The 12,729-nt window shown below is 39.3% G+C and overlaps 1 protein-coding gene across 5 annotated transcripts; it reads right to left on the reverse strand.

The window, feature by feature from the left end:
• Positions 1-1,643: 1,643 nt before the first annotated feature.
• Positions 1,644-9,797, reverse strand: PPDPFL (pancreatic progenitor cell differentiation and proliferation factor like). Of its 5 annotated transcripts, XM_027890233.1 has the most exons (5): positions 8,310-9,797; positions 4,603-5,015; positions 3,685-3,770; positions 3,494-3,593; positions 1,644-3,108 (listed from the first exon to the last, which is right to left on the reverse strand). In XM_027890233.1, exons 1-5 carry the CDS (start codon positions 8,316-8,318, stop codon positions 2,901-2,903), a joined length of 816 nt encoding a protein of 271 aa, XP_027746034.1. In that variant the 5' UTR covers positions 8,319-9,797; the 3' UTR covers positions 1,644-2,900. The 5 variants fall into 5 exon arrangements, with proteins under 5 accessions (XP_027746034.1, XP_027746033.1, XP_027746036.1 ...); XM_027890232.1 differs by lacking the exon at positions 8,310-9,797 and having other exon boundaries at positions 4,603-6,539; XM_027890235.1 differs by lacking the exon at positions 8,310-9,797 and having other exon boundaries at positions 3,685-3,774; positions 4,603-4,779.
• Between the last annotated feature and the right edge of the window lie 2,932 nt (positions 9,798-12,729).

Here is a 12,729-nt window from a genome sequence, read left to right on the forward strand (position 1 = left end):
GCCAAAAAATCCCATTACACTGCAATAGTTATAGTCTTTAGAGTTAATCCTCACTATTGTCCATCCACAATATGTAGCATTGCTTACCTCACATACAGGCAAGAAAGCCTTTGGAAAGAAATGTAACTTTATGGTTTTTCTTCTGAACCACAACAAACTGGGAGGAAAATACTTCAATATAATTAATTTCTCTCTCTAAATGTGCTCAACAGAAAGATTTCATCCTTCTTGAACCAAAACAAATGATGTAACATTTTTCTTTTATTTTGACTCCTAAAATAGGATATTCATAGGATCAGGAGAATATGACTTCACTTTTCTCTTAGGAGGGAAATGGAAGCCCATTATTAAATATCACTGCTACATGCATGTTTGAGGGGGGAAAAAAAAAAAAAGTCTTTCTCAAGTCCAGCTCTCCATTTCTAACTTGGTTTTGATAATTGGATCTAACTTAGTACTTCCATACTGGCACAAGTCCTGTTCCTGATACTTTTTTTTTTCCAGATGGGTAGCAATATACAAATTAGCTTCATCAAAATAAATCTCTACCTATAGACCCTCTAACAGGAAAAAGCTTTTTTTTGCACTGCAATTAAACATTTGTACCTGTCTTGCCCAGACAGGTATATGAAATCATATTATTTTCTTGTTTTTCTTATTCTAAGTTGTATTTAAACTATACAATATAGCTTTCCCCTTCATATTTATCACAGCTTCTCTCTAAATCTTTTAAATTTTGGCTTTCCTCTCCTCCCAAAGTTACACTGTATTGGCATTTAAATCAAGAAAATTAACATTTTCCCATTACCATGAAGTAACAAAATGCAACCCTTTGATAACAAGCACTTTCATGTCCCATTAACCCATATCCTCTCAGAAGTTTGTCATAGCAACATTGGAGGTTATTTTATAGGGTTGATTCATTGCGTATGTTGAAGAACTGGCAGAAATCACTATGACTTGTCAGTGGTGCAGCTCCAATGCTCAGCTGATCACAGTAAAAGGTGATGTGGGCACAGGTTTCTGTCACCATGATGCCATTACAAAAACAAGTACCTCGTAGAACCTAAGCAGATGAAAGTAAAGAACATGCAGTCTCCCTTCTCTTCTTCTGCCAGCCTTGCCCCTCAAACAACAACAACAAAAGTGTTTTGATTTATCAGCTGTTTAAGCCTGTTCTGCACCCCATTTCTTGACTATATAAGAACAGAAACACCTTAAGTTCAACAAGTAGTAGGGAAGATTGTCAATTCTGAAACTGGTATTTCTCATGTGTAATAATAGAGCTACAGCATCTTTTTCTTCGGTGATTTCAAGCATCTTCAAAGAGAGACACAATCACCTCCTCGCAACCCGTAAGTTGTCTTTTTCACTTCCTTTACAACATGATCTTATACAAAAAGTTGTTAGGGTCTTTTTCCTAGCCTACATTCTTTTTTCACCTCACATCAAACTTTGAAGTGACTAAAGGAAGAATGTGACACACACAACACAGACTTCTGAGGGAATTTTAAATTTTACAAATTCTTCATACTTAGAAGAAAAATACATGCACATTCCAAAACCCCCAAACCACCTACCAACTGCACCACAAGCAACATGGAACACCAGTTTGTTACTGAAGGCCAAAAATAAGTCAGACCAAATACTGATTAAATATTTATTAATAAAAAAAAACTTAGCATAAAAAAAAGCTCATTCTGTACACTTAAAGGACAAAGATGAAACTATACAATAGAAGTAAAGTAAGATACATAACAAGTCAATTTAAAGACTCTTGAAATTATGTTTTCAGAATTGTGTTCTTGTCTGTTGTCACCTGCCATGCATTTTTTGTCTTCACTGAGACTGTAAGCTTCCTGACGCAGCCACTTGATACACTTTGGAGTTATGCATAGCCATGACAACCATTAACCCATAGTAAAATTATGTTGGTTACATTAATATTTTCTGCTGTTAGTTCATAAAGTGAGGGAAAAACATCTGGCAGGTTTACTGATAATATATGAAAAAGTTGCATAGATAATTGACACAAATTTTATCATCCAGCCAAATATTTGTTATTTGCCATATTCTCTAATGCATTTCAGTCATACCCAGCAGAATAAATAATCTGATGTACTAATTCGCTTCATTTGGTCTTCAGCATCGCAATATTACAGTGTCTTTCAAGAGCATGAATCACAACAAAGGTAGACTTGGGTAATAACAGTGTCATTACCTTGAGTGGAACATTTTGGCAGATCTAGCACTTAACTAAGCTGACAGACAGCAGAGTACTGATAGAATTAATCACCCAAGAACAAGTAGCTCTTCAAGCCACAACAAAGCCGGTGAGACAAATCTAAAACAGAGCTGGGAGCATGAACTCTGATTAAGGTTGCTTTCCTCCTTGGAAAATGTCAGACTGGTTTCTTGTCCATCTCCTATATTATGTCCTCCAAAACCAACATGCATAGATAGGAATGAAAGTGGTACCTGGGTATTTGAGATTAGCATCTGTGCACCCTGCGTGATTAAAGAGACCAAACTGTTTCTTCGTGAGCTTTCTAAAAGCAAAGCAATTGACAATCATTCTTGTAAACTTACTCCCTGTAACTGGTACACAAATACTTGATGGAGGACATGTACCATATTAGCAGTCTACAGATCCAGACTATAGATCTGAATCTTTGTATCAGTGTGACTGCCTATAGAGTTGATATCTTAAAGGTAACTTAACCCATTGCAAAGTCATCCAATACAGATTCTTCTCCTAAACCAACAATATCTTATCTTTGCTGTAATTTTTTCTCTAATTTTTCAGTTCAACTGAATATTGAATCCTGGTTACTTCCATTAGAAAGACATCTCAAATTACGCAATTCTGTAAAGAACACAGTGGGCCATGGACATATCCATTAAGCAGTATCATTTAAGCTACTGACAAATATTTTAAAAGCACACTTTTCCACTTTCCTAAAGCTTTTGTTTTCTTCTTGCAGCTGAATCCAGACATTAGGAAGATCCCAAGCCTCTTGGAAAAACAGGTCTGTATGTAACATCTCAGTCAGTAAATCCATCACGCTGTCCTTTTCAACTGTTGGTACTGCAGAAATGCATATATAACTGTTATATGAGTAGAATTTTCATTGTATTTTTCTCAAAGATATTTATCTGTTTAAGTATTTTCAAATGCATTCATATCAGGTCTTTAACATAAAGTACTGTATAAATGGGTATGCAAGTGCTATAGGCAGAAGATTAAATAAACAGCACCATAAATGTAAAACAGTAATAGACTCTAACACCTGCATAAGGTGAAGTAGCATATGATTCCATTTATTAAAATGAAAACACAGGAAGCTTCTATAGCCCTAAACAAAAGATACTCCAAGTGTAAATCATGAAAATAGCATGGTTTTAGTGGATTAAGACTTGTTTAGTAGCACTTTGAGGAAAAAGGAAAATGCAGCAAGTAAATTATCCCCACTGTTGTAAAAACAGAACTAACCTGCTTGCTGAGAGTGTTTTTCTGCCAACCGGTGGTGGAGATGGCTCACTATGGAAGAAGCTTTTTATCCACCAATATTTATCAATTAAGTCAGGTAACCCTGTCAAAGGAGGAAGAGACCACATTATTAGATACTGTATGAATAACAAAACAGGCAAAATTGAAGACTGTCTCAAAGAAGGGAATAATACCGTGAAATGTTTTTTCCTGGTCTGTAACATTCACAGCATCTGAACAGCAGGAGGAGCTGGAAGAAACACTGGATTCCGAGTTCAGTCTTGCTGTTCATGGAAAACAGAGACACACATAATTAAAAAAGTGTTTTGAGAGCCTACACTATTTCTATGTCAAGAGTTTTTCAGACCTGCTGCTACATTGGAGAAATCAAGTTTACTGGGCTACAGAGTATAACTTCTATATTATATACACCTTTCTATTACAGTTGTTTTATAAAAACTTTTATATCAGTTGATCTCTCAGTCTACTTATGCTTCACTTAAAAGCACACTGAGATCTATCTGGATAACTTTCAGCAAAATGACTGAAAACCTAGGAGCCTGCACACATTGCTATCAAAACAAACAAGTCTGAACTTGAACATTCAAGTCCAAAACAACCCAATTGCTATAGTTTCCATCGTGATACAACCATATACTACACTCACACAACAGTGTACACTCCTGTACGATGGAATCCTTACACACCACATGTACTCTCGAATGTGATTATTTCACATATTTAGAAACAAGACATGAATTGATTTTGTGTTGCATTTAAGATTACAAAGTAAACGTGAAGCACAGCTAGAAGCTCTGAATAGGTGAATAACCAGAAGCAAATGCTCATCGAGTTCCTTGGTATGAAAGTCTCTCCAAGAAATTAAAAACTACGGCAGAAAGACATGCCTTTGCCTCTAGCTCATCCAGACATCATCTGGAACACTTTCTGACCTTTCCCGAGTGCCAACAATCCGGGCACTTCCTCGAGAGAGGCTCGATGAGCTCAGCCTCCCTCCTCCAGAAGAGCTCCCTAGTCCGAGAGAGGGGAAGAAGAACGAGAGGGTGTGTTTGGGGACGACAGGCAGCTCCCAGCCCCCCTGAGCAACTCACTTCTGTAGTACTGGTTCTTGGCCAGGAGGCAGCCGGCGGAGGGTACCGAAGCCATGGCAGCGGCGCAATGGGGAATCCGCCTCTTTCCCGAGAGCAGCCCAGGGTTGGAAGAAAGGACGAGCTACGCCAGCGGCAACCCGAGCCGCCCCTATATAGGCCGCGACGGGCGGCCCGCCCAGGGGGCGGTGGGACGGGACGGAAGAGAGGGAGGGAGGGAGAGAGGAAGGGAGGGAGGGAGGAGGAGAGTTTTTGGTTGCCGCCGCCTCGCCCTTGCCCGGGTCGTCCCGGGATGGTCCGCGGCGGGCCCCGCGTCCCCACCTCGGTCCCCTCGGTCTCTCTTCCTGCCTGTCATCTCTGAGCACTTCTCTGGAGTGCCACAGGCAGGGACTAAGAACTGCAGCTTTAGTTATTCTCAGCGGGCAATGGGAAGAGCGGGATGGGCAGACAGGCACCTGTTTCGGTAGAGGGTTTTGGCTATGCGAAAACGAGTCATATGACTGTGCATATACATTAAAGAAAGTGAAGCCAGAGGAATGATCTCCACTCTCACGGTAATGAGCAAAACCCATGATCACCTAGTCTTTGTAAAAAACTTGGTAATCCAAGATAGACAACACGATAACTTTTATTTTCCCACAGATAAATGCACAGCTCCTTTACATTGTTGCAATCCTATATCGTGGCAAAATTTGTCCAACAGTGTGTCTCCTTACCTTTCAAAATCATCAACAGAAAAAGTAACAAACAGCTTTGGCTATTTGACTTGCTCCTGCTCTGCAACAAAATGTTTGTTCTCTTTTTTTCTTTTTTTTTTTTTTTTTTTTCCTAGCAGGAGCTGTGGGTAAGAACGCAGCCATATGTGGTGTGAGATACCATGTCACTGCCACGTATCTGCTTCAATACTGCATTCTATCTCAAATGATAAGGGCATAGTTCATAATAGCTCCTAGCATACTTGTAAGGGTATAACCATACCACAGGGAAACTGCCTGTACAATAATACTTATACAGCAGTTGTAACAGACAGGCATTGTGTATTTTCCTAAGCCTTTTTATTGACCTTCTGTCATGACAATGTTGTGGTCCTCCCCAAACAAAGTTTGAAGGCTCGTCTTTGTGAAATCTGCAAGATTGACACATAAAATACTTTGCAGATGGTTTGATACCAAGCACTAGCACCAGTTATCCCATACATTTACCTTATTATGTCAAAAAGCACTGTAAAAGTAGGAAGTTACAACTCTACTCCTTGGTAACGGACACCTAAATGTAACTGAACCATGAGCTTGTCATATAGCAGTCACCTCTTTTCCTCTCTTAATAATGAATTTCCATTTTGAAATGAACAACATTTCTTGTTCTATTTGTTGGCAATAAACATTTGCACCACCATAAATGCCCTCACACTGAGTACTCCGTGTAAGTGTCAGATCTATTCCTGAAAGAAGGGAAGCTTCTCCCCCAGGAGCCATAGGAAGTGCTCTTCTTGGGCTGTGGCAGTGGGCATTTGTAGTGATAGCACTGTGTTCTACACAGATCTAATAACATTGTCAAGAATAGCATCTGTCATTCTCTTTCAGCTCTAAAATCCTGTTTTAATCTACTCATACATTTGTCAAGGACACTATTAGAAAAGCTGTTTAGGCTTTAACATACCCATGGTCTAGGCACTGTATTTGGCAAGAACACAGACTTTAATAGTTCTCTTGAAAACACCACATATCCATCCATTTTGGAGCCACGTGAAAACGCTCAAGAGTTGGGGAACACCAGGTCTATGAAACTTTTAATTGCTTCCCTGCATGCATATTATTTTACTGTATTGTTTAACATACATGGCCATTTACCAGTTTTGTTCTGGAGACCCCTTTCATGCATTGCACTTGAACAGAAAGCACTTAGTTAATAAGAAATTTTCCACCACTTCTCTCACTCGATCTGCCATTATGTTCTATCTCTTAGATTTTCTTCAAGTAAGAATGCAGAATTTTCTGAATGCAGAACTACAGATTTCACCAGTGTTTTTTCTTAAGTGGTCATTCTGGCAGAGTGCTTCTAAAACACTGGCACGCTTATTTTGAAACACTGCTACAAAGCCAAAGCATGCTATTGTCTTCAGTCAACAAGTGGGAATTCTGAGATCCAAAGGAGCTAAGATAAAAGAATCCAGACATCTTAGGTGTATCATATGAGAGCTTGGCCTTTATTTTTTTATAACTATTTAGCACTATGCCATATTTCATTTATCCACTTATAATTGTCATTCACTTCAGATCCAGATTTAAGTACTCAGTGTGTTGATAAATCAGATTCTCATCAGACACTGAAAAAAGTGGCTACCTGTGATAAATGTAACTCATGTAGCATCAATTACACACTCAGGGACAAGGTTACAATTTACCTTTCAAGACAGCACTCAATTGCCTTATCCACTGACTTTGTTCTTTTCTCCCTGGAAGCCTTTGCTGCATCACTACTCAAATTCTGTCACAAATATGGATGAAATCTTACTAAATGCATACCATAATCTCTTTACATCACCAACTCACTTCATATCCATGTTTTATGCAAAAAGAGGCAAGGGCCGTTATGAAATAAATAGTACATAATCTGCAATTTTATAAAAACACGTTTACAGAATGTATATGTTCCCAGCCTTTTGGCTGACTAATACTGTGACCTTAGCAACAGTGTTCATTTATCATTTGTGTATGCTTAACTATAAAACGGACACAACACTGAATTGTATGGGATGCCATGAAACAGATACTTATCAAAACAGTAGCTTAAATTTAAAAAATTAAATCAATATGACCTATTAAATAAATAAATGTACCAGGATTACCTGGTATAACCCCTTATTAGACATTAAAAGTAAAACATCACAGTCACAACAACAAAACCAAACAAAGAGTTTATATTAAGCTTGACCTTGAAGCTGACCTGTTAATTATTCACTAGACAAGGTTTAACTCATGAACTTGCCTAGTCTTTCACTTCCTGGAATATCTATAAGCATGATGCCAGTCTTTCTGGGGACTTGTTTTGGGTGTTTTCTTTTCATGCACTTTTGTGACAATTTTTTACTTTTCCTTGTTACTTCTGTAAGGGTAGTGTGGCATCAGAAACTGTAGAGTGTTGCTTCATGGCTGTGTTCTTTGAATGACTGTATGGGTATTCTGGTAATGTTTAGAGAGTGTGGACAATTTGAGTGACAACATGGATACGCAGAAAGATACAGTTTTGGAACATAAGGATTGATTATTCCCAAGAAAATCTTCTGGAAGAGCAGATTTTGCATCTTTTTATTAATAAGTCTTATTAGTCATCTGCAATATGCATTTCATTCAAACTTTTAAAAGAAATTATAAATCATTCTTATTTTAAGGGAATTGTGTTGTAATTTCACAATATGACTCTCCATGAGAAGACTGAACTTTCCTGGGTAGTAATTTGTAATGTGTGTATTAACATTTTTAGAGAATTTTCAGAAATGTTTCCTTCATGGATCTTTCAGTAACTCTTAATTATTTGCTACTCAACAAATTATTTTGCATGCCTGTTCTGTGAAATTTTGGAAGGAGTCTCTAAAAGAGGCTTGCATTAAAGAAATTAAGTATTTCCACTATATAAAGTAACAAAACTATTGAAATCTGTTTGGTTTGGTTAGTTAGCTACTTCTAGTAGCTACTACCAGTGCCACTTACCATTTTCATTCATTTGTTTTACTCTTCATATGTTCCTCCAAGCCAAACAGCTTAGCAGGAATGCAGGGCTCATCTATCAAAACCAAGAGGATTTGAGGTATTGATGAAGAATTAAATGGCAGAGAAAGAGTTGGGAGGGGAATGGAAATTTATATTGCACGTAGCCTGTGAAAGAGACACAGGGCCATAAAGCTTCTTGGGAGAATCTGAGCATAGAAGGGACAAAAAAGACCTTTTTTTTTACCACTGCAGTGTGGGCACCACTGCAAATCATCAGCTTTGTAGTAATGACCACTCTTGGTAGTGAAAGTTATTCCTTATTGGGAGTTTTCATTCATTATTACTTTAGGAGCTTACTCTGCTGCAGGGAATGGGAGCTCACACCTAAGAACAAGAAAATTATCGTTATCTTAGCCCTGCATATGTCACAAATGTCTGCTGATTTAATGAAAGTCACGTTACCAGGAGGACCAAATAGCCTGGCACAGCTGCCCATTCTTATATCCTCTTGTTCTCCTTTTGTCTCCTCCAAAGACACTATATAGTAAACACACACAGTATGTCCATGTATATCTCCACCTTTGTTGTGTTAAACACATCCAGCATGTCATTCATATGTCTCAGATACCTGCTCCATTTTCTACTGGGACATCTGAAGAAATATGCAGGTGTTAATCCACTCACAAATCCCACCAGCACGCAGAGGAGGAAAGCTCTGTGTAGGAGTTATCACACAACAATGTCAGGTCATTTCTTCAGTTCATTATACTTGTTATTTCCTTCTTCTCCCACAGTTTAACCAGTTGGCCTCAGAAGTGCAAACACCATTAGGACTGACTCATGGATTCTGTCATTTTTTCTAGTTCCACACACTTAGAATTTGTCCAAACTAGTGGTTTAAATACACTTGGTACCATTCTTTGGCCCTGAAGACAACTGGTATAGAATGGTCTCTAGCCACGCTATTTTATAATGCAAAGTAATATGTTTTCATCCAAAATGGTTTGTGAAGAATTGTCTCTTGCTTGTGTTAAATCCCAAGCTACTTGGGAATTTTGGGGGAAGAAGCCAGGGAAAACCCTAAGCCACTCCAGGTCCTTTCTAGTATTTTAACAGCATGGACAATCATGTTCTGTTCCCTGACAAGGTACCCTGGCATTAATTCTAGGATCAGTTAATTTAATGAGATGTCACTGCTGCCCAGTGTAAGAGATCCAGAGCCTGATAAGCTGGAAAACAAATGACTCTCTCTTAGGCATCCATTTGCAAACATACCATGTTTAACATTTCTGTGTAGATGGCTAATTAGGGTCCGGTTATTGTATTTCCTTAGATCTTAATCTAATAGAGTTTCCATCTCCACAAATGCTGCTGGTGGAAAGTCTTTTACTCAGGCTGCTACAGTGCTGAGTCTTAGTCCAGCAAGAGCTGGATTACAGTCCCATTCAGATGACCAGGAGGGTTTTCTGCCTTAAAATATGCAACGTGTCAACAATAAAAAAGTGGAGAACAGGCAATGTCAATCTCTGCTTCTGTGACAATTTAGGAGGGGGAAAAAAGAAAAAGGAAAAAAAAAAAAAAAGAGAGAGAGAAAGAGAGAAAAGAACCAGAAAAGCCACTTCTTTGGGAAACCATTCTTCCCAGTCTCAATCCTAACTGACACCAATGCTGAGCCTCTAAGCCTGACATACTGATACTGCACTTCAAGTTGCCTCATGAGAAAGGAAAGGTAGCCAAGCTGAGCACTTTACAAGATAAAAGTGCCCAGCATCCCAGCAGAATTTACTCTAACTACAAACTCATCTCACTGGCAATGAAGGCATAGTTGGCAGCATTTCCAGGAGCTGAGGAAAGACGATGAGGGACTTCTTCACATCCCCTTGTCTACACATCCTCATGTTTATCGCTGGATGCCCTTGCTGACATGATTTGTTTGTTGTGTGATGTACTGTGCATCTTATCTGCATGCTCTTGTTTTCCTATCTTGTTTTGCTTTCCTAAGTTTGTAATTGGTCTTTGACCTAGCTTTCCCTTATCCTGTTTGGATAAACATGTTTGAACTGTTAAAGGTCTGTTGATCTATCTTGTCTTTCAAAGTAATTCTATGGCTCCTAAGGCTTCATCTCCTTGCATGACCAGCTTCTACAAGGCAGCACAGCCATCTCCCGAGAAATTCAGGGTCCAAAAATAGAAGACAGCATAAAGAAAAGAGTGAGGAACTCCAAAAGAATGAGAAAGGCTTTCAGAAAAGGAGAAAGCAATATAGCCCAGATAGAGACTGCATTTTTGAACTGGAAAGTTAGTTGCAACAGTTAGAGGTATCTTGTTCAGGTATGCCAGAATCCAAGATCTGAAGGTCACAACCTTTGGGCAGACTAGCAGAAAATGACTCTTTTTCCATTCAAGACATGAAAAATGTTATATTTCATAGAATCATAGAACAGGTTGGGGACACAGATAGCCATGAGGGAAGATTCCTAATTGAAGATTTTATCTTTCTGTTCAGCGAATCCAGAGTAACCATAGAGAACAGGATGTGAATGAGGCAGACAGGTTTAAATAAACAAACATACTAAAAATTCTGCCATGAAAACCCACAAACATCCCACCAAAGTGGGGCCAGAATGTGGATGCAATTGGTTGGTCTGTGTCAGGATATACTGTTTACATGCAGTTGGGAACCTGAGGTCATATTCACTACTACTAAACCAGTACAGATAAGGTTCAAAACAGTATAAGCATAAATTTACAGTCCTAGAAATATAGAAGAGGAAATGAAAGATGGGGAGGGATACATTAATCCAGAGTTTCTCTAAAATTTAATAGATCATACATGTCCAAAAAAATACAATGCTGCAATTGAAAACGGTAGCCTTTCATAATTTGCACTGCTCAGCACTAACAATTCACAAATATTGTGATACAGACTTCTCAGAGGCTTTGCTACAGAAGTTCGTCCTCTGCAACACAGGCAGCAGGCAGGAGGAAATCAGGGATGACAGGAAATCAGGGCCTTAGCTCACATTCAGAGGGTAGGGGTAAATGGCTAAGAGTCCCAATGGACATCAGTGACAAGTGGTGTCCCTTAGGGGTCTGTGTTTGGACCAGTATTATTTGTGTTGGCCAGTCTTCGCGAACGAAGAACCGGGGAAAGTCTTTCCACCTTCCAGCCTGCGCATTGGATTTTTTAGGTGAGACACAGTGTGCGCGGAACTGAGCCCACCCTTTAATCCTGAGGTTCATCTGCCGGGGCCAAGCGAGCTTGGACGGTGGCAGTGAGGTCCTCAGGACGTAGATGGATTGCCTTACAGGGCTAACGAGCTCCATCTGCCCGGGGAGGGGCCTCGACCGGGAATCGAACCCGGGTCTCAGTGTTGACAGCGCTGCGGTTTAGCCACTGCACCACCAGGGGCACTTGTCCAGTATTATTTAATATCTTCATTCATTAATGACATAGGCAAAGGGATCAAGTGCACCCTTGGCAAATTTGCAGGTGACAGCAAGCTGAATGGTGTGGTTGATATACCTGAAGGACAGGATGCCATCCAGAGACACCTGGAAACTTAGGGGTGAACTTCTGGTACCTGAAAGGAGTCTATAAGAAAGATGGAGAGGGACTTTTCACAAGAGCATGTAGTGACAGGACAAGGGAGAATGGCTTCAAACTAAGAGTAGGTTTAGATTAGATATTAGGAAGAAATTCTTTACTGTGAAGGTGGTGAGGCTGCCCAGAAAAGTTGTGGATACCCCATCCCTGGAACTGTCCAAAGCCAGGCTGGATGTTGCTCTGAGCAACCTGGTACAGTGAAAAGTATCCCTTCCCCTGGCAGGGAGTTGGAACTTGGTGATCTTTAAGGTCCATTCTAACCCAAGCAATTCTATGATTCCATGATGTTTTATACATAATTTCATTCTTTCAGTCACTGAAAACAAAATACTGTCTATTTAATAACACAGTACCACTACTGCAGTTGATAATGGAATGAAAATTATTATCTGCAGATTGTCAGTTCAAGAGAAGCAATAGATTTGTTGCTGTTGATTAAAAGTTGCCATTTACAATGATGAGAACAGTTATGATTGAATGATTATTTGTTGACATGAGTAACTGTCACAAGTTCTTTCCATGTGAAATTGAGATGGTAATATAGATAAAATTCCCCTGTGCAACTGATATGACCTGGATCCAATTTGATAGCCTGATCAAATGACTGAAGAAATGAGGAGATGTTATCATTTCACATCTAATCCTAATTGTTTTAGAATAAGAATAATAAGAATACCACTAAAACAGGAAATTTGCACTGCCAGCATCCAGTGTTACACTTAGAGATATTGAGAGTAGCTCAGTTGGTTAGAGCACGATGCTAATAAAGCCAGGGTTGTGGGTTCAATGCCTGTATGGGCCATTTGCTTAAAA

This window comes from Empidonax traillii, unplaced genomic scaffold, assembly GCF_003031625.1.
Source record: "Empidonax traillii isolate 1590-97213 ecotype Southwest subspecies unplaced genomic scaffold, ASM303162v1 scaffold281:size1424471, whole genome shotgun sequence".
Taxonomy (NCBI): domain Eukaryota; kingdom Metazoa; phylum Chordata; class Aves; order Passeriformes; family Tyrannidae; genus Empidonax; species Empidonax traillii.

Bases quoted from the DNA above. Each gene is read 5' to 3' on its own strand.
- PPDPFL (XM_027890232.1), bottom strand. From the start codon at position 5,171: ATGGGTTTTGCTCATTACCGTGAGAGTGGAGATCATTCCTCTGGCTTC. The intron at 3,771-4,602 runs GTGAGTTGCTCA...ATGAACAGCAAG, and splicing joins CAAGAACCAGTACTACAGAA to ACTGAACTCGGAATCCAGTG. The intron at 3,594-3,684 runs GTATTATTCCCT...CTCCTTTGACAG, and splicing joins CCAGGAAAAAACATTTCACG to GGTTACCTGACTTAATTGAT.